The 27,086-nt window shown below is 42.4% G+C and overlaps 1 protein-coding gene across 2 annotated transcripts in view; it reads right to left on the minus strand.

The window, feature by feature from the left end:
- LOC119174110 (NADPH oxidase 4) overlaps positions 1-27,086 on the minus strand; it is a 261,285-nt gene that overhangs the window by 68,931 nt on the left and 165,268 nt on the right. For both annotated transcript variants that reach the window (XM_037424916.2, XM_075896203.1), the window contains exon 4: positions 22,816-22,900. In XM_037424916.2, the coding sequence (XP_037280813.2) occupies positions 22,816-22,900 (85 nt within the window). The remainder of the gene's footprint in view (positions 1-22,815; positions 22,901-27,086) is intronic.

Consider the following 27,086-nt stretch of genomic DNA (forward strand, 5'->3'; position numbering starts at 1 on the left):
TGTAGTTGATGAAAGACGCGAGATCTTATAAAATAGGAATGATGTCACATATGGTGCGTGTCATTGGTTGAAGGCAATCGTTCGATTTAGTGCGGCGACGTACGCTAGGGGGAGCGTTGTAATAAAATTCGTTCGCTGTTGGCGCGCGCTCGGAGTTGCCGGATGGATAAGGCTGCACAGCAGAGAGAGCGCAAGGCGGCAGCAGCGCGCGCTCGCAGACAGAATCCCGATGTGCGAGCGCGCGAGGCAAGGGACATCGCAAGCCATTCATTGTCTAAGAACAAATAAAAGTTGATTTGTGTATATACACACACAGCGTTTCTCACGTCTTTACATGATGATCGACTGGGCGAATTACACGGAAGATTCACAGTTTACCGATGAATCCCTCCGGAGCTTCGCCCATTCATCATCATTCACCCCGTGAATATGCCGTAATTTCTTTTTTATTGTGTTCTAACATCATACAATAGACGGGCCTCAGCATTTCGCCCCCATCGGAAAATGTATAAGGAGTTGTTCGCGTATCGGGCAGGTGCTGGCTACTCCTCTGCTCGTCTGTGCATAGTAAGGTGGAGCAGTCTCAGTGAAGCAAATCTTAGGAAGTGAATTGGATAGTGTTTCCATGTAGTTCACGAGTATGGCAACCCGTGCTACAAGTGTGTAATCCAAATGCGCAAGTCATAGCACTAAAGCAGAACACAGCAAAGTCGTTGTGTAGTGGTTTTCTTAACGAACCAAATCCAGAAACTGGAACTGGTCTAAATTTCATGAAAGTAAAAACATGAAAGTAAAAACATGAAAGTAAAAACAACGGCCCTCTTGTGCGAAATACACTGCTGGGACGAGGGCATCAGCTTGAATCAAGCGAGTTGATATTATGAGCTTTTTACTGTACTAACTCACGGGCACGCGTGCCTACTTAGCTAAATGTGAGCATGTACCTTGTATTTCGTGTGTCGACATCGTAATCCATGGTTCAGGTCTTTTTAAAAACAGCAAAGGCAGCATACATTGAAAACACTTCCCCACCGGATAACTATATGTACTGCAGTACGGGGATAGTGTGAAATGTATTCTGTGAAAATGCCCTCTTGCGTGGACAACATGTGAGGAGGTTTTATTTTTTTTTAATGCAGGAAGAAATTTTGCTGCAATAATAAGCGGGCGTTCTCTTTTCAGCCTGCTTTTTTCCCGTTTTTATTTCTGGCTCCTTTTTTATTGGTGTGAGCGTGAGGAGACGTGGGTTTGGCTACGGCTGTGCGCGCGACCGCGGAGTGCGCATCTCGTGGCTCGGATTGCGGCGTGCGTCTTCCCTGGAAGCGGGATGCCTCACCGGGGAATTTCAGGAACTTCCCACCAGTGAGCACGTGTGGTTTCTAGTGACCGTGTGTCTGCTGTGTGTCATTATACACTACTGTGATCTCAAAAAGTGAAGGGTGCACGACGACGGACCAAGAAGCAGATCCATGGAGAGATCGTGGAATGTGAGCGAACGCGTCGTGGAGGAAAGTGTGTTGTAAATTTTACCGAGGGCACTTCAGTGAATCTTCAACAAAGTAGCTGTCTGAACCAGCGAAATTTAATTTGCGCGGCCTGCAGATATCATCAATATGATAAACTGGTGTGTGCCACAGCCTAAATTGAGTGAATACCGCTACTCACCGCTTGTAAATAAAGAAGGCAGTAGTTTGCCCAAAAAACAGCTGCGAAATTACGGTGGCGAGCCAGGGTCCCGAGTACGTACAGCAAGCTTATGCTGCATGGGTAATGAGAACGGCGACGCTTTGTGTTGTGTGAACGGCGACGACGTGCGCATAGTAGGGTGAACGCTGTGTTTTTCTATTGCATTAGCACTTATATGGACACTCTAGGCTGCATTTTGCCGCCAGCGTCGGCGTCAAAGTCGTCGTGGGCGTCATCGTCGCATACCGTATATGTATACGTATCTATATGTATGAAAACGCAAAAAAATAAAATATTCCAGAAAAGACTTTGCTGCACAGAGTCAAACGTGGGACCACTGAAACGTGAGTGCGAGACGTTAATGACTGCGTCACCGAGGAGCACGTGCTTCAACGTTCAAATGACAAGCTATATATATCTACCACTTACCACTGGTGACGGGCATCTCGGGGGAACTATCGTGTGTTCAGCATTACTAGCAAGATGGCGCAATCAGCGCGCATCGTGACATCGTTACGACGCGGCGGCGCATGCTCGCATCTTCCACGCGTACTTTGCCTCGCGGAGAGGAGGGGGGTAGACGCTCACTCACGTGCCCTTATCTCGCGGTGAAGAGAATCGTAAGTATTGGCTTGCTTTGAACTTTCAGCGGGACGAGTCTTGTATTTACCAGGCGTACAAAGGTCACTGCACTCGTGGCACAGTCTTCGCTTGCATAAAATACTTATGTTTAGGACGCAGCGAAGTAAAAACTGAGGCGCTTATTTGCTTTCATCTGTACCGGTGAGCGCGTTTAGTGCGTCATTTTACGCGAGAAACACGGAGCACGTTTTGATCCGCTTGACAATCTGCGCGAGACCTCCAAATTTGTTGCTAGCGTGTTCATTGCTTCCCTTTCATGGCAAAGCTGTGACTTTTTTTAGCACGATCGAGTTTCTGTCTCTGGAGTTCGGACATTCTTGCCCTACTTATGACTGTCAGTGTGTGAACTCTAACCTCTCTTTGCTGAGAATCAACGTAGGTACAACGTAACACCACCTAGCTAAAGCCTAGAAATGACCTACAAGCAATCTGCATCACCTAGCTACAGCGTAGATCTAACATAGAAGCAACTACATTATTTTCAGAATCGTTTCATTTCTCTTTTTCAAGCCTTGCACTGTTTACCGTAACCTTGTTTATTCGTTCTGACAGCCCGTAGATTTCAATTGTACTGACGAAGTGTTCATTTCGACTGCTGCTCCAACACTATGAACATAGTTACACAGCTCAAATGACACGATGACAACGGTGAGAGAACAACCTAGCTGATGTGCTGTGTTTTCTAATATCTTCTCATTATGTTAGCTATGTGAGAACACTTCAATATGGAATCGCCAGCTACACCAAGATAGCACTCTATGAAGGTAGAAAAATTTCACTAGGTGCCGCGGAAGCTTTGTGTTTGCAGCGGAAGGCTTGTGCCTAAATGCGGAGGTTTGATCCAAGACGTGGTGGTCGCAATTTTAAGGTGGTTAAGTGCTAGAGGTTTGTGTATTTTACGATACCAGTGCTCGTTAATAAAACTACCGATGGCCAAAATTATCCGGTGTCGTACACAAAGAGTAACCATCACAGCGTCGAGGGAGAGAGATAAGTTTATTTACAGAAAGGCAGAGAGGTCGGCCTGAGCGATAGCTTGCTCTAGCATGCTACTCTACACTGGGGGAAGGGAAAGTGGAAAAGAAAGATTAATCGATGACGATGGTGAGATAGAGAGGTGTGTATGTAGTGTTCTTTCTAGCTGAGACACATTTTTATAGCTGCGCATATAGTCCAGTTGCTTTCAAAAGGTTATAACTGCTCTTGTGACCACAGTTGCACTGTTGGTGTCTGGCCAAGGGCCCAACACGGTCTCTTCAGTTAATGACCTACTGCGATATAGTTCAGTAGAAGAAATCAGTGTTTGTCGTTCACGTGCGTATGCTGGGCAGACACAAAATATGTGCTCATGCGTTTCTGGCACATCACAGTGTTCACAATTAGGACCGGTGTCACTGCGACCGATGATATGTGCGTAACGTCTTGTGTACACCACACCAAGACGAATGCGGTGGATCACACTTGTGAGTTGCCATTTCACTTTAGGGGGCATGTGGAAACTCATTTCCGGGTTCCATTTGTGAAGTCGCTGGTGTCGCTCTTCCAGTTTGGTCCAGTGCTGAAGTGTGTAGCTGCGCATCACGCAGTGAAGCAGGGCGTTCGTGTCAGCTCATAAAAACGCAATGCGTACTTCAGGGGCGCTGCTTAAGGAATTTTTAGCTTCAGGGTCTGCCTCTTCGTTTCCCATCACGCCGGAATGAGCGGGAATCCACTGGAAAGTGATAAGATGGCCATTTGTTGAAGTAACCTGAATAATTTCTGTGATTTCTATTGCCAAGCTGTAATACGGACCTTGCTTCATGATGCCAATAATAGTTTCCAAAGCGGGTTTGGCATCACAGAAAATCCTCAAGGCTTGAGGTCGCTCTCCGGAAATAAATCTTATTGCCTCCCGGATAGCGACAAGCTCTGCGACAGTTGATGTGGTTTTATGGTCCACTTTGAATCGTCGAGCGATATCCATGTCTGGGATGACAAAGGCTGCGGCGGAGGTGTTTAGCGTGGTGGATCCGTCGGTGTACACGTGCAGAGAATCACTGCACGTTTTATAAATGTGATATAGGGTCAGTTGTCTGAGGCCAACGGAAGAAATGAGCGACTTCTTCGTAATTCCAGGTATTGTAAAACAAACAGGTGGTTTAGGCAGGACTGCAGGGGCCTCTGGCGGGGAAAACCTTGATGGTATAATATTCTCATGCCGCGATATTACTCTTGAGAAACTGCAATCTGGGTGAGTGCCGGGTAGTACTGACAGTGGTTGCTGTCTGTGTCGGCTCAGCAATCGGAGGTGAACTCTAAGTGGCTCGCAGAGCATGTATACACTGATGGGACAAGCCCGAGCCTCTGCAATTGTCCTATTTGTTGAAGTACAGCACGGTAGACCCAAGCATGTTCTTAAGCATTAAGCTTGAACACTCTCTAGCATCTTCACACAACTAGGTCTTGGAGGGCACCGGCATGCCGTATCGAATGTATCCCACAAATAGAGCATTATACAATTGAAGTGGCGATGATTCTGATGGGCCCCATCTTGCTCCTGCTACGTGGCGAATAACGAGAGCAAAGCTCTTCAATTTAGATTTAAGTAGTGCGACATGCCTCGTCCACGATAGATCTCTGTGTACGACAACCCCAAGGAACTTGTGGTGCGTTACAGCAGGTAACACTGTCCCATTAATAAATACCGGGTATTGCGACATATGCTTGCGCGTGAAGGCAAGCACTGCGCATTTGTCGATTGAAAGAGTGAGCCCCTGACGTCGTAGATATTTGTATGTGATCATCACTGCACGCTGTAGTCGAGCTCGCAATCGCGGACGGGTAGTTCCGGATGCCCATATGCATATCTCATCAGCGTATACACAGATCTTCATCGTGCTGGGAAGTTCTGCTGCTAGGCCGATCATTGTGACATTGAATATGACCGGGCTGAGAACTCCTCTTTGAGGAACACCACGATCAACCTTATATCAATCGGTGTCTCCGTCATTTGTCATGTAAATGGTGCGGTCCCTAAAGAAGCTAAAAATCCAAGCATACAGTCGTCCACCAATGTCCAAATATTCCAGTGCGTCAAGGATCGCATAATGCAGCACATTATCGTAGGCACCCTTAATGTCTAGGAGGACCATCGCCATTAGTCTGCATCGGTTTCTTTCCTCTTCAAAGCTGGTGATCAAGTTGACCACACCATCAATGACAGATCGGCCTCTTCTGAAGCAGTTCATAAATGCAGGAAAGGCGATGTTGCTCTCTAGAAGCCACTATAATCTTGACAGTACCAATCTTTTCATTACTTTCCCAAAGCAGCTGGCTAAGGCGATTGGTCTGTAGGAGGAAAGTGCATAAGGACACTTCCCCGGCTTAAGCAATGCAATAATGCGACTGCATTTCCAATTAGCTGGGACTTCTCCTGACTCCCATGAGGTGTTATAATGAGATAACAGGATATGTCGTGCTTCTGTATCCAGATGGTTGAGTGCAGCATACGTGATTCCGTCAGGTCCTGGTGCCAATGATCGGCGGGAGGCAGAAATCGCAGCGTCAAGCTCATGCATTGTAAAATGTACATCAAGGCGCTTGTCAGACGATGGAGGCGCAATGGTAGTAAGAGGCTCATTAGTGGCAAGACCATCAGTGGTGTCCACAATGAGGCTACAGTAGTCACTGGCTATCTCAACGTCTGTCCGCCCCTGATGTTGAGCAACAGCTTGAAATGGTTGACGTTGTTGGGGAGTTGTCTGCAAACTTCGTACTACCCACCAGATCTTCAAATGCTCGTGTTTGTGCTCGTGATCGTGAATGCTCGAAGAAGCTCGTGTTTGCAAATATTCAACTACGTTGAATATTCGCAAACACGAGCTACCTAGCACCAACATACAAATACTCTATTAGAATATAAATGTAACAATGATGCGTTTAAATACTCTTTTTTTCCAGTTGCCATCCACGAATGGAATTTGTTAACCCCTTTCACCACTAATGCCCAGTCATTGTGCGATTTCTTATCAAGAATTGAAAATAACGTCTTTTAGCGTCCTTGATATGTCTGCTTTTTTGTGACATGCAAACCTGCATTCACTTGTATTTGGTGTGTATGGTGTGCATAAGTGCTGATTGTATGCTTCAAGGTTGCTGATTTGTATTTTTACACATTATTTACCAATTTACGATCCTGAAAGTGTTAAGTGCTCTTTGTAAATGTATACTGTAGTGCCCACCTGCTATGGTCTCTTTGGAGACTGGCAGTATTGTGAATAATAATAATAATAATAATAATAATCTTAGACAGAGGTTGCCTGGGCTCCAGAGATCCACATAATTTTCTCCAACGCTGCCTGTCAATCTTAACAAGGTGCCGAAGAACATGTCGTTGAGCTCGACGACAGGTGGTAAGGTCTGAAGCGACTTTGTTCATCTGTATTGTCGTTCGGAACGGGGGCGAATTGCAGGAAGGGCCTCATATTGGGAGTCAACTGCTGATCTTTGTATCGGTAGGTTAACCTGTTTGGTTGTGTCACGCAGTGAAGAAGCAATGATGTTGTCTACCTCGGATGGATCAGTCGTGTGCTCACAGCCAGACTTGACAGATGCGTTGAACAGTGTCCAGTCGGTTTGATGGATGTAACGTGTGTGCGTGTGGCAAAACCACCTGAACTGAACATAGGTTGGAAGGGGGTCACTGCCGCGAGTGTCTAAATGTGCACCAACATGCGGAAGACAGAAGGCTTCCGAAACAAAACGGAGGTCTAGACAGCTGCTGTAGGATGTGCCACGAACAAATGTAGGCGACCCGTCGTTGAGTACGCGTAGTCCATAGTTGCATATAAAATTGGCCAAATCCCTTCCGCGATAATTCTTTGTAGTGTTACCCCAAAGAGGATGATGTGCATTAAAATCACCAATCACAATGTGTGGCCTTTGTGCTGCTTGAAGAATGGTCCCCAGGTGGAAGCAGTTCATCTGTGCGCTTGGGTGTATGTATCCTTCTATTACTGAGAATGTCCACATTTTATGTGTTATACTGACAGCCTCAATGATAATCACAGCCTCAATGAGAATGGACAACACTGCCAAGAAAAACATAGGGGATGCTATTTGTAGTAACGTAAAGTAAATATGAAAGAACTGTTAAAAATGGTGAAAGAAAGCTAGAAGAGCGGCCTTTCAGAGCCTTTTCTAAACACTCATTGGGTACAGCTGCAAGCACACTTGATGTGTACCCGTTACGTCATTATTATATTAACTTCTGGGTAGTAGACCAGCATTGTATATGCTATTTTACGTCAATCTTCTGAGAAACGCTGTATTCGCCGAGTACTTGTAAGAAATTTTCAGCCAATTGTTTACGCAGTGGCTGACGACGATGATAAAATTATGCCTGAAAAGGGTATGCGCCACAGAGAATAGGCGATCAAAAGCAAGCTTTTGTAATGGTTTAGATCATTGGACGACCCATTCCTTACGCTTTTCGCGTTGTGTGACGGTAGAATGTGGTAGAATACTGGGCTGGCACGCAGCGGGCCCTGGTTCAAGCCCCACTTTGCCCTTGGTACTAGGTTTTCTTTCTTATTTCGCGATAGTAGTTACGAGCACCAGCGGCGGCGGACAACTACGGCACTGCGCGTGACCCAAGTTTTGATCTCATAACAGTTTTTGCTGTAAAATATGACTTGACGAGGGCTTGGACCGAACCTGCAACCTTTCAATAATGCGTCCGATGCTCTACTAAGTGAACTATCAATACGGCTATCCCGCCTTACACTTAATCGCGTATATATGTGCATTATTATCGTATAACACACGCACAAAAAAGAAAGAAACGCGCGTTTTTTTTATTGAAGTAGAAAATAAACTAAGGAGTTTTTGTCACCATTACGTGGTGACGGCTACCCTTTTCGACTCGATTGTTACAAATAAAGAAATATATATATATATATATATATATATATATATATATATATATATATATTCCTACACGGGTAAAAGCAAAAGTTCTCCAATGAGCAGAACAAACACGTAGTCACCACGCTCACTTTTAACTTTTGTCCACCTAGTAGTGGTCACAAATCCTCGTTTCTGCAAAGAAATGTTGCAGCACCTTCATTGCTTTAATAATTCCCCTTATTTTTTTCATTCATTGCGACGGTTTCTTTCCAGCAACCTTCATTCTTTCAGGTACTATACAAGAGATGACGGGTCAGCTGCAAGCCTGTGATAACATCACATGCTACGTGACGCAAGCACTCAGAAAAAAAAAAGTTGGGGATCCATAAGGCTCACCTCTAAGAGTTTAATGGGATAGCGACATCCTGTCCCTAGTGTATACTTTAACCAATCAGTGCATACTTTTTATTGTTTGATTTTACTCGAGCAGTTTACAATATATGGTTTACTAGAATGTATTAGGTAATATTGAAAGTGACTTGTGTCAGTGGAGCTTTTGCATGAGGCTGCATTTTGTGTAATAGGTAGAACGATTTTAACCACGATCAATAATTCGCGAGAAATCTTTTCTAGCTTGCTGTCCACCAACTACGTGGCCTTAAGGGAACAAGCGCATTAACGTGGATGCTGTTTGTAGTGGGTGGCCGGCTTGAAACACTGAAGTAATTATGATAATTACACTTTCTGGCACTCGATGGCAATGTACGCTGGTACTACCCAATATTAATGCCATATTGAATGCTGTATTGTGAAGCATGCATACAGGACGCGTGAATTTAAAAAGCACGAAAGGTACGTTAACTATCCCACCGCGGTGGTCTAGTGGCTAAGGTACTCTGCTGCTAACCCGCCGGTCGCGGGATCAAATCCCAGCTTCGGTGGCTGCATTTCCGATGGAGGCGAAAATGTTGTAGGCCTGTGTGCTCAGATTTGGGTGCATGTTAAAGAACCCCATGTGGTCAAAATTTCCGGAGCCCTCCAGTACGGCGTCTCTCATAATCATATGGTGGTTTTGGGACGTTAAACCCCACATATCAATCATCAATGAAAGTTATGTTAATTGCAATTCAACGCATAGGAAGCCGTTTTCACGTTATTTTCTAGCATACAGAAGTGTGGCCCTCTGAAAGAACACTTGCCCACTACACAAACGACCTGGGTTAGATCGTTCATTGAGAACAATTTTTTTATTATGAGCTTCAGTGTGCCCCCTTAATTAGTAGTAGTGCATAGAAGAATACATGTATTTTATCTCACAATTAGCTGCAGCACTACGAAGGCTAGGCTGATCTCAACCAATCTTGAAAGCGAGTTCCTCTGCGATGTATTTATGCTCGCACATTTTTAGCCGTGCTCTAATCGGTTAAGTGTTCGCACCGCAAGATCATTCAAATCTCAGTGGACCAAATCCAGTTGGGGTTTTTCACCTTTTTTTCACTTTTTAAACGGTAATATATTGTTGCTGCCTGGTGTCAAATGCACCATACCGTAGTGTTCAAGAAGTGGGTTTGTTCATTTGTGTATTTAGAAGGTGTCCGCTACTGCTATGGCTCCTCATGAAATCCGCTAAAACCATCTGAAGGTCACCTATTTTTACGGAGTATTTTGACACTTTAAAGCAAGTTGTTTATGGTTAATCCTCAGGATTTCTTCATGATGACGTACGCCTGAATGCGCAATCGAAAATGCATGCATAGTGACATACTTTATAAATTTCTCTACCTAGCAAGCACCCATGAAGCAGAGGTCTAAAGCTTTCACCTTATCCATACTATGCGACGCTTAACTTCACAGACACCCATAACACTGTGGGTATGTTCACCACAGGCGTTACTTTGAGTAGTTATCACTTACAGATATGTACATAAAACCTGATGATTGTTTCCACGATCTACACAAAGTCAGTGTGAAACGGAGGGAGCCAAGTTGTCGGCATGCGTCTTTATTGTACCAGAAGGTTTGTTCTTCGCGCACCGTCATATCACTACACAAACCAATCAAAAAAAGTACAGGAGTATACAAGCTTCCTAACATTCGCAAAAACATGGCACATTTTATAGCGCACGTTTGCATTCGTGCGCTTCAGAAAGAGACACGTATATGTCACAAATTTTAAGAAGTCTCGACTGCAGATGAGCACTTCTTCGCAATTTATTAGTGAATTATTTTTCATAGCTGTCACCATTCATCTCACTGGGATAATCAGCTGAGCTTTTCTTTGCACGAAACATTTCACCTGCGCCTTCCGCAAACGCACTTTTGTCCCCGCAATAGGTCACATTATGCAAGCCATATTGAAGGCCTGTAGACAGCCCGGATTGAGGCACTTTATGGACGGTATCTTTGGTTTCATCAACTCACACTTGTCTACACGTGTGGTCAGCGCTTACCAACATTTCGTCTGTGTAAAAGATCGGCTTATCCTGGCGCCACAACTTCGCAATCCGACGCAAGTAGCGGCAGCAAGGCTGCACAATACGTCCCTTGTATGAGGAGTGCATCACAAGACCGCTTATTATTTCGGAAGGCAAGCTTTTTTAATATCCTGTACATTTGGTGTCGACACAGAAGGCAGCTCGCTATTCTCTTTGAATTGGCGCGTAAGCATGGTGACAGGGGAGGGGATTTAGTTTTTGCGAAAGACACTGTGCGCAGATCTTTGCAGTAAGACCGCTTATTATTTCGGAAGGCAAGCTTTTTTAATATCCTGTACATTTGGTGTCGACACAGAAGGCAGCTCGCTATTCTCTTTGAATTGGCGCGTAAGCATGGTGACAGGGGAGGGGATTTAGTTTTTGCGAAAGACACTGTGCGCAGATCTTTGCAGTACTTCCAGGTCAAACGTGTCCACCCTTACAAAAATGTCCTATATGGCACTCATATTGGTTATATGTGGCCTCATATAAGCATACATGTCAGCATATGTGGCCACATATAAGCATATATGTGAGCAAATGTGGCTTCCATTTTTCATCTATGAATGTATATCTGGTGGAGTCGGTTCATGTATGGGGTTATATACAGCCATATATGACGCTGTTGGCCCATATAAAGAGTCATACCTGGCCTTATAATGCACGGCCACACCATATATAACATATCAAGTGGATCCTTAAATGTTGAAGTGCTCACTTATATGGGATGAACCACGTATATATTTAGCACGATGATCACACACTTTCATATGGATTGTAATATATATCAATTTGTACACAAAAGTGACCTGCTTATTTTCCACAACAACATTAGTATTAACTATATATGTTGTTTCTGCCATGCAAAAAGAAAACGAAACTTTCAGGTCAGCTTTGTGTACGTGATAGTTGAAACTATATAAGCATGCATTCGTGTAATTTAACTTGCAAATCTTCTGTGACATTTAGGTTTAAAACATTAAGTTTCAATTAATACGAAGTACATAATGTATACGAGAGCAGACATGTTTTACTAGGAAAAAATCGTGTCAGGTCACAAAGTGTATTGAAGTATAGAGCAATCCCATATAGTATTATGTAAAAACGAAACGCATGCAACCTATATTGTTCGCATTAGTGCATTGTTTGAAGTGGCAGGAAGAAATTGTAATTTTAATGCATTTTTGCTTCCACATCGGTTGGCGAAATTACTGATTATTTGAAGGTTTTGATGGCTATATGCTCCGTTCATATAGCAAAGCAAGATTTCAGATAATCCTGTTGACCCCTCATCTGTGATTGCTTTCAGCGGCCATTTACCATAGTTGCATGCACAGTGTGATGTTTAAGGGAGTATTTTCAAAAACAAAAAAAGAACTTACATGAATGCAACTTGCAAGCACTGTTATGAATAAATTAAACATTGAAATTGTACTAATTTATTGCAAAAATACATCTCGCGTTTCCTTTGGCTACGTATATTCTTCCTGGCTGTGCACATAGTAAACCTATCGAAAATTTTATGATTGCACTAGTAAACAATTAGTTTGGTGTAATGTTTCCAAGCGTCAAATAAATCTTACGTCATACACAAATACGTCAAGAAAGGTGCAACTGACTCACACATGATACACATTCAATGGACCATGTATTGAAATGCTGAAGCTTTATAACAACATTTAACGTAGGCTGTCGAATTCACAAAACTTCCTTTTTGTGTGGGTTTGTCATTAATTGGTCGAGGTCACGAATGCGCATGTGCCATCATCATGATTAGCTTAAACATTTCCTTGCGAATACAATTAGTATGACACATCTTGTGGGCTGGCGTGATGCCTAAGCCACACTCTACACTATGTACACAGCCCCTTGCTGTGCAGGCGCATATTAATTAAAACTGCTTGCGAACATATCCTTTCAACACCAACAATGTGGTGGATTAACCTATAAAATATGTATGCCGGTACATACCCACCAAACTGCGCAATTACACACTCGCGTATAGATTTTCATGGGCACCCGGACACTAGCATTTCCTTCAAAGTGGCCAGATATTTTCGGCCATGTCAAAATATGAATGTATTATTATTATTGCTATTATTATTATTATTATTATTATTGTTGTTGTTATTGTTATTGCTGCTGCTGCCGTTATTGTTGTTATATCTCGCAAAACGTCCAACGTTTCGATTCCATACGCTGGCAATACTGTGTCGTTATGTAAGGTTTATGAGATCAGTGATCTTGGTGTTCTTTCTGACTGCATGCTGAATTTTTTCTATTTCCATTAAATGTGCTGCCATGCGAGGCCTTCGTTCTCTCACTGTTGGCAGAATATCTCTCGAGAATCCGGTACTCCTACAGGCTTCTACAAATTGTACACCGCGATATGTCATGCTCAACTTGAGTACATATGCATATCTGATCTGGAGTGGCCTTGCTAAATTCTGTAGTAATGTCACTGAGTCGGTTCCGGAAAAATTCATAAGCATTTATTCTCATCGTTTCACTAGAATCGTTTCAGTACTGCTAGAATATTATCTTTGCCATCACTTAACGGCTGACAAAATCGCGCTGAGCAAGCTAGTTCAGGGTGAGAAATTCTACCCTTCTCGGTTGCATTAATTTTCAAACTACACGTAAGTTATCCAGAGAGAATCGACCGTTGCATATACCAGCCAGCTTTTTCCAACACTCTATCCTTTACAGAATACCGAGTGTCTCTAACGTCAACTTTCTTGATTCGTGAAGTTTTTCGTAGTCTACAGTCATTTTTTGTCAGTGAGGGCTGCCTTGTTCTAACGTAGATTTGCACATGCACAGACTCTTGCATTTTCAGTCTTTCAGGAAGCCTTCCGCACGGTTGTGTATATTCCACATTATTTTTCAGTCCCATTTTATGAAGATCTCTTCTTTCATTTGCGTTCCCATTGTGCGTTGATTTATTTTCGACCGCTCGTTTTTGCTCTTTTTATTGATTTCCTTTTCTGTGGACAGTCTGTAATATATTGTTTCTTATTTTTGTTTTATTTTTGCGCACGCCAGCACGAATGACCCTATGGTTGTTCCTGAATACGTTAAAGATGATTGATTGATCATTGGTTATTTTGATTATTGGTTTTATTGATTATTATAACATTATTATTATTAATACTTGAGAAATAATGAAAATATGGCTGGAACGCGTCTTGGTAGCCAGCGTACACGAAGCAGTGATTTCAGCTCCACGGAATGCCTGTCTCAAAGGTACAGCACCTGCAGCTTTCTGGGCCCACAGGAGGAAGTTGAGGTCCATTGTCCCGAAAAATTCGCCTGACTGCGCGGTAGATGTTGGCAAGTTTGCAAGGGGTGCGCACAGTAAAAAATACAAAAAAGAGCGCCAATCGGAGGGGTTGAAAATTCGGAGAACGTTGTTCGAAGAAGCGCGCGTAGGTGCCGTGCAGCCCTGCCTTGACTTACAGCAGTCTGTCGACACAGAAGAAAAGAGAGTGCCACTGCCCATTTCAAGTAACGACGAAAAAAATAGTTTGCGCAAACACTCAGTCGTCTGGTGATAATATTGCCTCAATAATTGTTAAAAAATGAAACGTCGTTCGCCAATAACCTCATGAAAATTTAGTTCCAGTGAAAAGCGCGTAAATCATTGATCTCAAGGAGTATTGTATGTTTCATTTTCAAGCCTGCACTGTATCCATCCGCGCCATTGTTGCTTTTTTGCTGGCCGGAGTCATTGGGGCAGTGCTGATCGAGTTTGTAACTTTTCACTCCTGTTCCTCTTATTTCGTGTTCAACTAATGCTCTAATTTACGCAAGATAATCACCCAGCTCTCAGGAATATACTTCGCTGAACGTGGCGAATCTGTGGACGGAGGTGGAAGTGTTTTTGTGCGCGTGTGTGTGTTTACGCCGCTGGATTGGCGATCGTAAACTTTTCGTGCAAAAAAAAAAAAAAGGATGCCCATGCTTGTGCGCAAGCGTTCCTTCAAAACATCTCCCAAAAGCACTACGAATGGACGTGTTGGCTTTAAGGTGTGAATAGGTTATCAGGATTAACAGGCTCCTTGAAAGACAAGTCTCGGTTAAATGTTAAGGTAAGTTCATCTTTTTCATTAGCTTCGCACGTTGTTCATAAATATTATAATAACTCAGAAAACATAGCGCATTGCATACTTGCTGAGTAAATAACTTCATACTAATCATGGTTACGTGGTTAGGCTGTTTTGTTTAAGCAATACGACAACAATTTCTTTTTTTTTTCTCCCAGACAATGCTCTATTTAATCGAAAACTCTACACCAGGAAAATATAGGTTTCATGCTATTGTATTTTTTATAAATATATTGATGTAAACATACTTGTCTTGTATTTTTCTCATTTTAACGCTTGAGGAATTACCTAGGATAAATTACAACTTGCACAATTACAAATAAAGAACAGTTGCATATCCCCAACTCCAAGGGTGTCATAAGCCCGCGTTTGAATTTGTCTGGCGTTTGAATTCGTCTTTCTTCGTCTATGTTCCCCTTGTTTTTATATATACGTGTGTTTTGATAAGGACACGCTGTGAAAATTTTTTTGCTAGTTTGGTTCTTCAAAGCACGGTGCGATGCTCACTGATCGAAACGGAAGAACTTAGGAATATCCAATAATTTTGTTTCCGTCATCTGCAATTCTGGTGATATAAGTGTAAATTTGACTGGAATGCGTACATCACAGGCAACATTATCGTTACTGATGGCGCAACATCGCGTGGTAATCTTGATGAACTGCACATACCCGCATACATAGTTACACAAAATAATGTGATGTCACGTTTTAATCCGTAAGCACTGTAGATAGTTTTACGCAATCCGACAAATAAACTGGTCTGATGCATTAGGGCTTGCTACTGTGTGAAAAACTGGGGAACAATTAAGCTCCGCTTTGCAGAGTTAGCGTGATAGCAGTATCGATCCTATTTCTTGTGCGTAATTGAATCACTCAGTGTGTTCTTTTTATTGCGTGATGCTACTTGAACAATTTTAACTGTGGAATAGTTCTGTGTAATTGAGAATGTTGAAAGTGCCTCAATGAAGACTTCGCACATGGCTGCATTTTGTGTAAAAAGTTGAAGCATAGTTTAAAAAACGAGCAATATTATGTTATTATGAGTTGCGCGAAAAAATTGAAGTACAAAAGAAAGGCACCTAGACACAGCGCACACTGACAACTGAAACTTTTTTGGAGAAAACAGACATATATATGCGGTTACGAGAACACGTGTGGTGAAAGAAAATGATTAGATGAGCAGACAGATTGTATTAATTATGCGCTTCCAGAAAAGCTACCTCAGTAGCAAGCAACATAACCGAGATTTACGTGACAAATGAATCACCAGCTTTATTTATAAAATAAGCCTCTTGGATTCCCTGCGCTACCGTGTCCCTGAATGCAGCTTTAACTACCGTATCTTCAAACAAGGGCGTGCAGCTGCACCCTCTAAAATGTGATGATTGGTTAGAGAATGGTTGTCCCTTTAGAGAAGCTTTGTGATCCACAATGATAATATTGAATCCTAAATAATACTTCCCGCACGACAGCGCAGTGTGGCACACCACACGATGTCCACAATGTGAAAGAAAAGGATCAGATGTCTGCTCATCTAATCATTTTTTCCACCTCACGTGTTCTCGTAACCGCATACATATGTGTGTTTTCTCTAATAAAGTTTGAGTTGTTAGTGTGCGCTGTGTCCTGGTGGCTTCCTTTTGCACTTCAAATTTCTTTCGCGCAACTCAGTTAAGATGAATTAACCATTCGGCCAGCAGACCGTGCTTCTCAATATTATGTGTGTAAAATGTTTTCAAATTTTATGCACCCACTACGAAGTCGTGAGAGAATACGCACAGTAACGTTTGTGCCTTTTGTAATGGTCGGCTGTCTTTAGACCACGAAGTCACGTTGGTAATAACGTGTTGTGATGTCCGTTGACAATGCACGCTTGTATCATGCAATATTGCTGCGATATAAAAGTTGTGCTAAGAAACCTGTATACAAGATGCGTGTATTTGTTAAGCACGACAGTTTTCCTTGTATTTCCAACCAAAGAAAGTTATTCATGCTTTATTTCCAAGCAGATGCTTAGCTGTGTGGTATAGCACTTGCTTGCCATGCAAATGGCCTGCATGATTTCGATCATCACTCAAACCCGAAAAATTATAATATTTGTTTTATTTGCATTCTTTCAATTTTCGGTCATCATGAACAAGACGATTTTTCACTGAGAGCCACCAACGCATACACCGGAATTTCTGCGGAATGAGCTCTTTACCGCGGTTACGCTAATGATGCATTATTGGCAGAACGGAAAGTGGGTTACGTTTACAAAAGACATTTTTAGTGTCCCGCTGGCAAGAAATGTCACTAAAAGCCTCCGTTCCCACACGCACCGACGCCAGTTTTAGCAGTCACGCTATAGGCCATTCCTAGTCACGATACTTGTTCATGACAAGCTTGCATACCAATCGCTTTTGACTGAACTATTTAAAGGTCGATTATCAACTCATTTAGGTTATTCAATGCACACGCAGTTTATACGGTCAACAGCAAGCCAATATTTCGTTTTGACTCACTATAGACGCTCCATTGGCACGCCAGAAAAGTTTTAAATAAACACACTGTGGAAAATCTCTTTACGAAACTCAAATAGGGTTCTTTTATGCTATTTAATATTGTCAAGCCCGAATCTATAAGGCGGAATACTTACTTGCACCATACTGTGTCTCAGACTTTGTTGACCATAGGTTCAAGATAAGAAAAATCGCATGCAAGACTGACGTATTTCAAAATAATTTTTTACCGAAAGAATTAGAGGATAGAACCAACTGCCTTCCAGCATTGCCTCTACTATCTCAAACTATTTGCTTTATTTCATGTTAGAATTAGTGTGTTGCATTTTTTGGTGTGTTACATTTTTATTTATATATGTATTTGTGATGCAGATTGTGATTGAAGCGACTTTGATTATTTGCTTAGCTGACAATGTATCTTTTTTGTATTCTACTTTTTGTACACGTTCATCCACTGTAATGCCAATTGGTTTTGTGGGTAATGAATCGAATACATAAATAAAGAAAGTGTCAATGAATAGGCAATAAATTTAAGCACAAAGAAAGTATCTCTCAAGGGAAAGTGGACTAACAGTGACATGTGCCCACCACAAACTTAAATATGTTGCCAAGTTACATTTTTAGCAATTATTTCTTGAGAATAACTCGAGATATAATGAGGATAACTTAATTGAACAAGAGTTATATGTACTGCCTTTGTTTTGGATATGATGGTGACTACATGCAGACCTTTCAACAAACAGCTATATTTCTAGCTGAAGATTGATTTGTGTAGGTATAATTTTTGCCGGTGACACAATCTGAACTGATATAGATGAATCATCTGAATAGCTATATATAAAGGTATTCATATAAGGCCATGTTTAACCTTGTATGAATGCTTCTATATATAGCCATATATAGAAGATTATCATATGTAGCCATATACAGCAACATCCATTTATGAGTATATAAGGGATTAGGTATATCATGTTGTACAAGGCCTATATATGGCTATACCAGCACTTTGGCATATCAGGTTATATAAGGTCCATATATGGGGATTCCATATAAAGCATAACATGCCCAATTCTTGATATAGCCATATACGGGGATTTTTATAGAGGTGCATATATAAGATTTTTGTAAGGGCAGCTTCTTTTTGCACCGACATCCTTTCCCACCGCAAGGCTTCTTCGGTTCTAACATTCTGTCCGCCTTTTTCTTTTTCAGACACCCACTCCCACAGTGTCTGCTCGCTCACCTTTATTATTTGTGCAGTCCTTTTAACGAGAAAAATCAAAATCATGCTGGCTCCTTGTCCGCACTCATTCCGAGGCGTTTCTAGGATTGTAAACGCTAACGTCTTCGGCTCTTTTAAACAAAGTTCAATATTGCAAGAACGGCATGAATTAGGCACTGTTACACTGAATGAAGCCTTGTTTTCCAAGAACGGCACATCACTTCTTAAAGCGTCTGCATCCCGTTTTTCACCTGCGTTTGTTTTCCCTTGTGCGATAAAGATTGATTGCTTTTTCAAGAATGCTAATAAATGAGTGAATAAATCTCTGGAATGCTTTAAACATATTCGGTGAATTTGAGCAATGGGTCATTTAATTGGTGACGTTGGCAAAAAGTAAAAAAAAATTAGACAAGTTATAGTACTGAAGCGGAGATTCGCAAAATAATTAGAACGAAAGATTTCTAGTTGGTTTAAAATTATTGGAGCAGGCACAAAAGCACTTGTAGCCACCGAACCAACTTAATTACGCACCTAATGAGCCTACTAATCTGCAGTGCGCCGAGATACCGTTACCGTGCACCGTATAGCTTCCACATTGCTGCAACCAGCTTGTAAGATGGAGTATATATATATATATATATATATATATATATATATATATATATATATATATATATATATATATATATAGTTGTACTACCTTACTAGTATTTCAAGAAAATGATTTGATCTCTCTTTCACACTTTTTTCTCAGCCGCCGTATAATAATTTTCTCTTACTACGATGAGATTTACTCGACACTGATATATTTATGTGCTGACTGCACGACATTCACATTATTGTCCCACAGGGCTTCCACGAATAGTTTTTGAGAAGCGTCTGCAGTGAAACGTATAAGGAGCGCGCTGTTGATATCTTAGCCAGCAGGCAAGAGAGGTGCGTCCAGCATACGGCGACTCTGAAATTTCTCGCGACCACTATTTGTTCATGCGGTTTGATTTGTCAAGCGGCATTGCGGCATTACGAGATTTTCTAGCTGATTCTTCTGTAGCGCACTTTCGTGGCAGGCGTAACCAACAACTTGGCCCGGCTGCATCGCTATGCTTACATCTGCCTCCACCACACCGTTGGCCCGTTAGCTTGCTTACGGCTGTGGACGTACGCCGAGTTTTCCTATTAGGGGCGAAGTATAGCTCAAGGTATCGGGTTGTCGCCTTGTCATGCCATCGTCCACCGTTTTAAACAGGTGTTGCGGAAATCCCACTAATCACTATATTTTGCATATTAAGAGTTTTACGTCCCCCGTTACTGCCTAAAAGATTTACCTTTGGTTTGGTTGCTTTGAAATTTCATCTAAAACCAGAAAGAGAAACGTGCATCTCTGCGGTAAAATTCTTTAAAACGCATACATCTATAAAGTAATGGTGCATTAGTGAGCCGGAGGTGAGTACAGTCGTACACAGTATATATTTGGCGGTGGCAAACACCGGTGCATACTGCATGCTTCGCCCCTCCCCAGGTCCATCCGCTGGAAGTAGCACTATCAGACGCCGGGACCAACGACCTCCACTACACCATTCAGTAATTTAGCTGCAATGACCCATTCGAACGGGGCCACGTCCGTCGTGCGTCAGTGCATTGCACATGCATTGCTGCCAGGTGGTTCTACACAATATCCGACACTCATGAAAAGGTAGACACACAACGCTGAGGTGCACTCCAAAATGTGAACCCATCCAAACATTATTCTATGTAGCCATTGTGGCCAGATGGCAATTGTACAGGTTGAACACTTACGGTGGGAAACAACTGCGTTTACTGAAAATAAAGGCGGTAGCTCATAAGTGGTTCTCTCACTAAATTTTTCTAAATATTTTAGTTTTTGTGCAACTATACGTTATTCACTAAATGTTCAAGTTCTACTACATTTAATGAAACAATAAACATGATTGTTATTTTTACGCCTAACCATCGTATAATCTGCTCTTTCTAGTGGTATCGTGTGCCCGTATTAACATTAATTGTTATGGTACCCAGTTGATAAGAGAAGAAAATATTTCGGCGGCGTCGGTGCCTTTCAGAATGGGGTTGATTTTGCAGATTCATTTTGGTGATTTACTTACCTCTGATTTATTTCAGCGCACAGACTAGAATACTTCAAGCGACTTTACTTAGGGCATTTATTGAACTACATTTTGTGTTTGCATTCCCTACAAGTGCGGGCAATGTTGTTCATGACATACAAACAAGGCTCCATTTTTGTTGGACAATTACAACACACGCGCAGGCTTTATACGGCAGAGCGGCATATTTTAAGCACCAGCTTGCAGCGGTTTCTTGCTGTATACTTAAAGTATGATTCAGTGTTTTAATGAGGCAATACGACTTGGCGATTTCATCGCAGTATTATAGAAAGGTTGCCTAGTTGATTAGGCTGCATAGTTAAATACATGAGTCCACGTTAGTACAAGTACAAGAACGAGAAAAAACAGGTCCTGACAGGTACTACTTGAGGTGTCTCAGAGTGCTACCCAATGTGTGTGTTGCAATGCGGAAATACCACCATCCATTATGGTTTAAACCAGGGAGGCTTAAAAAATTGCAACCCTTTCTTCGTGTCCTTGGTTTATCCTTGCAATAACAGAAAATTTCTTTTGGCAGTAATTGTCAGTCGCTCCTGATGTTTGTAACTAGTCCAATTAATAGGGAGGCAATTGCCAGGCTAATTCCAACGGCTGACGTAACGGTCCCCGAACTGCACCACGAAAGCGCGGACAGTTTATTGTTAGTCCCTTTGGTGCGCTGGATCACCGGCTGTGGTCCAAAGATCGAGGCAGAGCCAAAAGTTGTTAACAAAACCAAAAATGTATGCCATGATAAGGCCGTACAATAAACGTACAAACATGCACCCTTGGCAATTATCAAATACAATGCAATTCCCACAAGATACTCCAATTCAATACAATGGACACATACAACAACACGCACTGCAATGCTATCTCATGCATTACAAACCGAGCACACTTATGGACTAGAATGTCCGTCAAAAGTACTCAGTGCAAAGTTTTTGTAACAAACCTTGAATGCTTCTCTTCAAGGAAGCACTCACTCTTAAATCCAGCACCGGTGGTCATCCCGCTGCGTCCGAGGTTCTTCTTCCAAGAAACTCTCGCATCGTCACTTGACCGCACTTCAATAACAAAACTTTTTCGCCGCTAACATATCCGCCACTCACGCGCTGCGACTGCAGAACGCGTTTTCACCTACGGGCGGTAAACAAACTCATCTCTTGCTTGCAAGACAAGCCTTTGCACGCGGACGGAAAGCTCTCATTTCCAATTGTGAATCCTTCTGCTGCTCGCTTATATGCACTAGCCACTGAGTTTCAGAAATTTTCAAGGGTTTTATTGGTGCGCCACACAGCCAAGGTTTTGGAAAGGATGGGATCTCTCTCGTAACATGGCGCGGCTCTGCAGCACCGCACCCCTTCAAGATGTTTCCTGAGTTCGCTTCGTGATAGCTGCGAGGAGAATGGTCGGCGTGGCGGCAGCGTTTTAGAGGGAGAGAAGAGGCACGCGTTGCGTCTTGATGCTTGTTTCTTCTTTACGCAGGCTTCTGTCACGTCCGTCGGCGCCTCGATTTTACCGTAGCCGTTATAAACGGAGGCACGCGCTTTCTTGAGCGCTACTTCGTCAATATTGGACCTTCAGTTTTGTCGACGTGCCTCATCATGTATGAGGCCCACGGGGCAGGTTTACACTCTCCCATTGTAGAGTAACGAATACTCCGAATTGTTAGCTACTTTTCTAAACGCATAAACTACATGGGAATAGTTATAGCGCGAGAACAGAACGATGACAAAGAGACAAGAAGGACACGAAGGACACGAGGGCTTGGTGTCCTTCGTGTCCTTCTTGTCTTTTTGTCATCGTTCTGTTCTTGTGCTATAACTATCATCATGTCATATCAACTAGCCCAAGCTGCCACACTTCCAAGCATAAACTACAATTTCGCAGCGGTAAACATGACGTACAGCCAGGGCACAGATAATGTTTCTGTCATTTTCACGCTCAAAAGAAGGTAAATCTTCTAGATACTGGGTCACGTTTTCCATGCAGATCATGTTTGTTCAAAGTTTGAACAGAAAGGCAATACTTATAAACATTTACAATGAGCGAAAATATGCCATGTTTTTCGGATGTGACGTAAACAGGTAGCACCTAAAGTTGAAGAAAAATTTACCACCTATATTAAGTTGTATGCTGGTTTTAGTCCAACTGATGATGGTTAGCACTTACTTGAAGTGATGATGATAGTTGCGGCGAAAAGAACATGTAGCCTAACTCCTTGGTCCACAGATACCCGCACACATCCGTGAAATTTCTGAAAGAGAACAAAAACAATGCAGTTGCACTATATGCCAAAAAGTTACGCACACAATAAAGGAGGTGAGCTTAGGCGTGCACCAATCTTCTTCAAACTACTATAACATGAAAACTGCATCATAACCTAAGCCAGAGGCTTTAGCGAAGACATGCCGGTGAATTTCCGGAAGATGCTTTACTTTAGCTACCTAATCGATAGGTTATACCACACACGTTTTCTTTTTACACAGAGAATTTATTCTTAATAAAACTTGTTGTTGGGCTAGTTGGTTATACATCATATACTTAGAAATTTTGGCGCAACCTCGACTCACGCAAACACTCACACAAGCACACACACTTACACCAGAGCAACACACACGACACGCAGCGCTCACTACCAACTGTTTATTGCTCCTATCTGACCTTCTTAAATACGTACATCGAAATGCGCAAAGGCACAAACTAACAGAACTGCGCCAGTAGAAAACCAACATGGCGTCACCACACCACTAGGAACAAGTAAAAAGTAAAAAAAGTAAAAAAAGTAAAAAAGGGGGGGGGTTAACACGAAAAGGAGATATAATCGCTAAACCCTCGCATCAAGGAAAGATATTTCTTGTTGATGCAACACCAAAGATGGCTCGCTGACACATATATCTTTATTCTTTTCTATATAATATGCTTCTAACAGCAAACGTGCTGATAAATTTGAGCTTCTCCCAAGAATCCTTGTATCCGAAAATCGTGGTTCACACCCACATGCGGCAATATGCGACACAAGATGTGCGTACTTATCCTCGTTTTTCTTAACCTTTAGCGCATGCTCCCTGAGCCGGTCATTGAGGCATCGCTCGGTAATGCCAATGTACACGTTACCGCAGGAAAAAGGAATGGAGTATACAACTCCCATGGAACATTTTACGAAGGCATTCTCATGTTTTTTCACGCAACCGCGTCTCTTGCCATTGCAAATACGCGGACATAACTTGGCGAGCTTTTCTGGCGCAGAAAAGACCACAGCCACACCATGCCTTGCAGCAACCTTCTTAATATTATGGGAGAGCTTGTGCACGTAAGGCACGACTTGAAGCTTGGAACCCGAAGGATCCCAAGTAGCTCTATCCCTTTGTGTTCCACGTTTCATCTTCTGCAGTAGTGACTCGGCGACCGCGTTTAGGACCGACGAAGGGAAGCCCGCCGCCGTCAATCGGCTGATCTGTTCAAAAAAACTAGTACGCATGTGGTGTGGACACGACTTAATCAACGAGGATTCTAGACATAGCGAAGCAATACCTCTTTTAACTAATTTCGAGTGTGCAGAATCATACGGCAACAGCCCCTTCTTCACTCTAGGCCGGTACACCCAACAAAAGTGTTCACTACCCCACAGTAGCTTGAGGTCTAAAAACTGGAGACAAGCCTCTGTGGGTACCTCGGTAGTGAACCTAAGTCCGCGTCCATGATCTTTAAAAACACTAAGCACATGTTCACAATAAGAACGCTGCACTTCATATGATACCTCATCCGCACGCACACTCACTGAAGTACAGGCGTCTACTTGAAAATCTAAAAAGTAATTGGGGGGTGTATATGGCCCCCGCTTGTCTAAAAGAATTAAAAAATCGTCAACATATCTAAAAATCTTCAAAACCTTATTCCCCCTTAAAAATTTATCCAACGTCCTATCTACATCTGCTAAAAAAATATCAGTAAGAACAGGGGCGACACAAGAACCTATACAGATGCCTTGTCGTTGTAGATAGGGCTTGTCGTTAAAAGTAATAAAAGTAACGTTAAGATAAAATTCTAAAAGTGCTAAAAAGTTTTCAACGGATACGCCCGCATTATTCATAAAAGAAACGTCACCATTATCTTCTATGCACTGTCGGACCGAAGTCAAAAGCTTATCATGAGGTACCGAATAAAACAGGTCTTCAACATCTACTGAGAAAGCAAAGGAAATCTGCTGGTTATTCCGTATGAAATCTGCGACATCACTAGAGCTTTTAGTGCGAAACGGGTCACTAACACTGAGTGGCTTTAGTTTGCTTAACAGGAATTTGCTAACGTTGCCCTGCCAAGAACCATTTTCACTAACAATGGTTCTGAAGGGAATGCCCACTTTGTGGGTTTTAGCGGAAAAAAAGACGTTCAAGTTAGTGCTTTTGCTACTAGCTAAGGTTCCAGCCAGCGTAGGAAGTCCTACTTCCCTACAGAACGCGGTGAATTTAGATTTGACGCGTACAGCACTTTTTTTAACAGGTAAAAAGTTCTTGTCAATGGCGCTAATCGCTTTCTCATTGTAAACACCCTGTGGCAAAATAACCAGCAGATTGTAAACACCCTGTGGAATAACCAGCAGATTTCCTTTGCTTTCTCAGTAGATGTTGAAGACCTGTTTTATTCGGTACCTCATGATAAGCTTTTGACTTCGGTCCGACAGTGCATAGAAGATAATGGTGACGTTTCTTTTATGAATAATGCGGGCGTATCCGTTGAAAACTTTTTAGCACTTTTAGAATTTTATCTTAACGTTACTTTTATTACTTTTAACGACAAGCCCTATCTACAACGACAAGGCATCTGTATAGGTTCTTGTGTCGCCCCTGTTCTTACTGATATTTTTTTAGCAGATGTAGATAGGACGTTGGATAAATTTTTAAGGGGGAATAAGGTTTTGAAGATTTTTAGATATGTTGACGATTTTTTAATTCTTTTAGACAAGCGGGGGCCATATACACCCCCCAATTACTTTTTAGATTTTCAAGTAGACGCCTGTACTTCAGTGAGTGTGCGTGCGGATGAGGTATCATATGAAGTGCAGCGTTCTTATTGTGAACATGTGCTTAGTGTTTTTAAAGATCATGGACGCGGACTTAGGTTCACTACCGAGGTACCCACAGAGGCTTGTCTCCAGTTTTTAGACCTCAAGCTACTGTGGGGTAGTGAACACTTTTGTTGGGTGTACCGGCCTAGAGTGAAGAAGGGGCTGTTGCCGTATGATTCTGCACACTCGAAATTAGTTAAAAGAGGTATTGCTTCGCTATGTCTAGAATCCTCGTTGATTAAGTCGTGTCCACACCACATGCGTACTAGTTTTTTTGAACAGATCAGCCGATTGACGGCGGCGGGCTTCCCTTCGTCGGTCCTAAACGCGGTCGCCGAGTCACTACTGCAGAAGATGAAACGTGGAACACAAAGGGATAGAGCTACTTGGGATCCTTCGGGTTCCAAGCTTCAAGTCGTGCCTTACGTGCACAAGCTCTCCCATAATATTAAGAAGGTTGCTGCAAGGCATGGTGTGGCTGTGGTCTTTTCTGCGCCAGAAAAGCTCGCCAAGTTATGTCCGCGTATTTGCAATGGCAAGAGACGCGGTTGCGTGAAAAAACATGAGAATGCCTTCGTAAAATGTTCCATGGGAGTTGTATACTCCATTCCTTTTTCCTGCGGTAACGTGTACATTGGCATTACCGAGCGATGCCTCAATGACCGGCTTAGGGAGCATGCGCTAAAGGTTAAGAAAAACGAGGATAAGTACGCACATCTTGTGTCGCATATTGCCGCATGTGGGTGTGAACCACGATTTTCGGATACAAGGATTCTTGGGAGAAGCTCAAATTTATCAGCACGTTTGCTGTTAGAAGCATATTATATAGAAAAGAATAAAGATATATGTGTCAGCGAGCCATCTTTGGTGTTGCATCAACAAGAAATATCTTTCCTTGATGCGAGGGTTTAGCGATTATATCTCCTTTTCGTGTTAACCCCCCCCCTTTTTTACTTTTTTTACTTTTTTTACTTTTTACTTGTTCCTAGTGGTGTGGTGACGCCATGTTGGTTTTCTACTGGCGCAGTTCTGTTAGTTTGTGCCTTTGCGCATTTCGATGTACGTATTTAAGAAGGTCAGATAGGAGCAATAAACAGTTGGTAGTGAGCGCTGCGTGTCGTGTGTGTTGCTCTGGTGTAAGTGTGTGTGCTTGTGTGAGTGTTTGCGTGAGTCGAGGTTGCGCCAAAATTTCTAAGTATATGATAGAATTTATTCTAACGTCGAAATAAAAAAAAACTAAGGCATTATTAACCTGAGGTAGCGACAGCCATCTATCGTCTTACTATCAGACACGTGGAGATTTCAAATCTCGTCTTGAATTTACAGCAACTTTTCGTTTGGAAGGTTCGCGCTGACAGTCTGAAAAATCTACAAG

This window comes from Rhipicephalus microplus, chromosome 5 (assembly GCF_043290135.1).
Source record: "Rhipicephalus microplus isolate Deutch F79 chromosome 5, USDA_Rmic, whole genome shotgun sequence".
Lineage (NCBI taxonomy): Eukaryota > Metazoa > Arthropoda > Arachnida > Ixodida > Ixodidae > Rhipicephalus > Rhipicephalus microplus.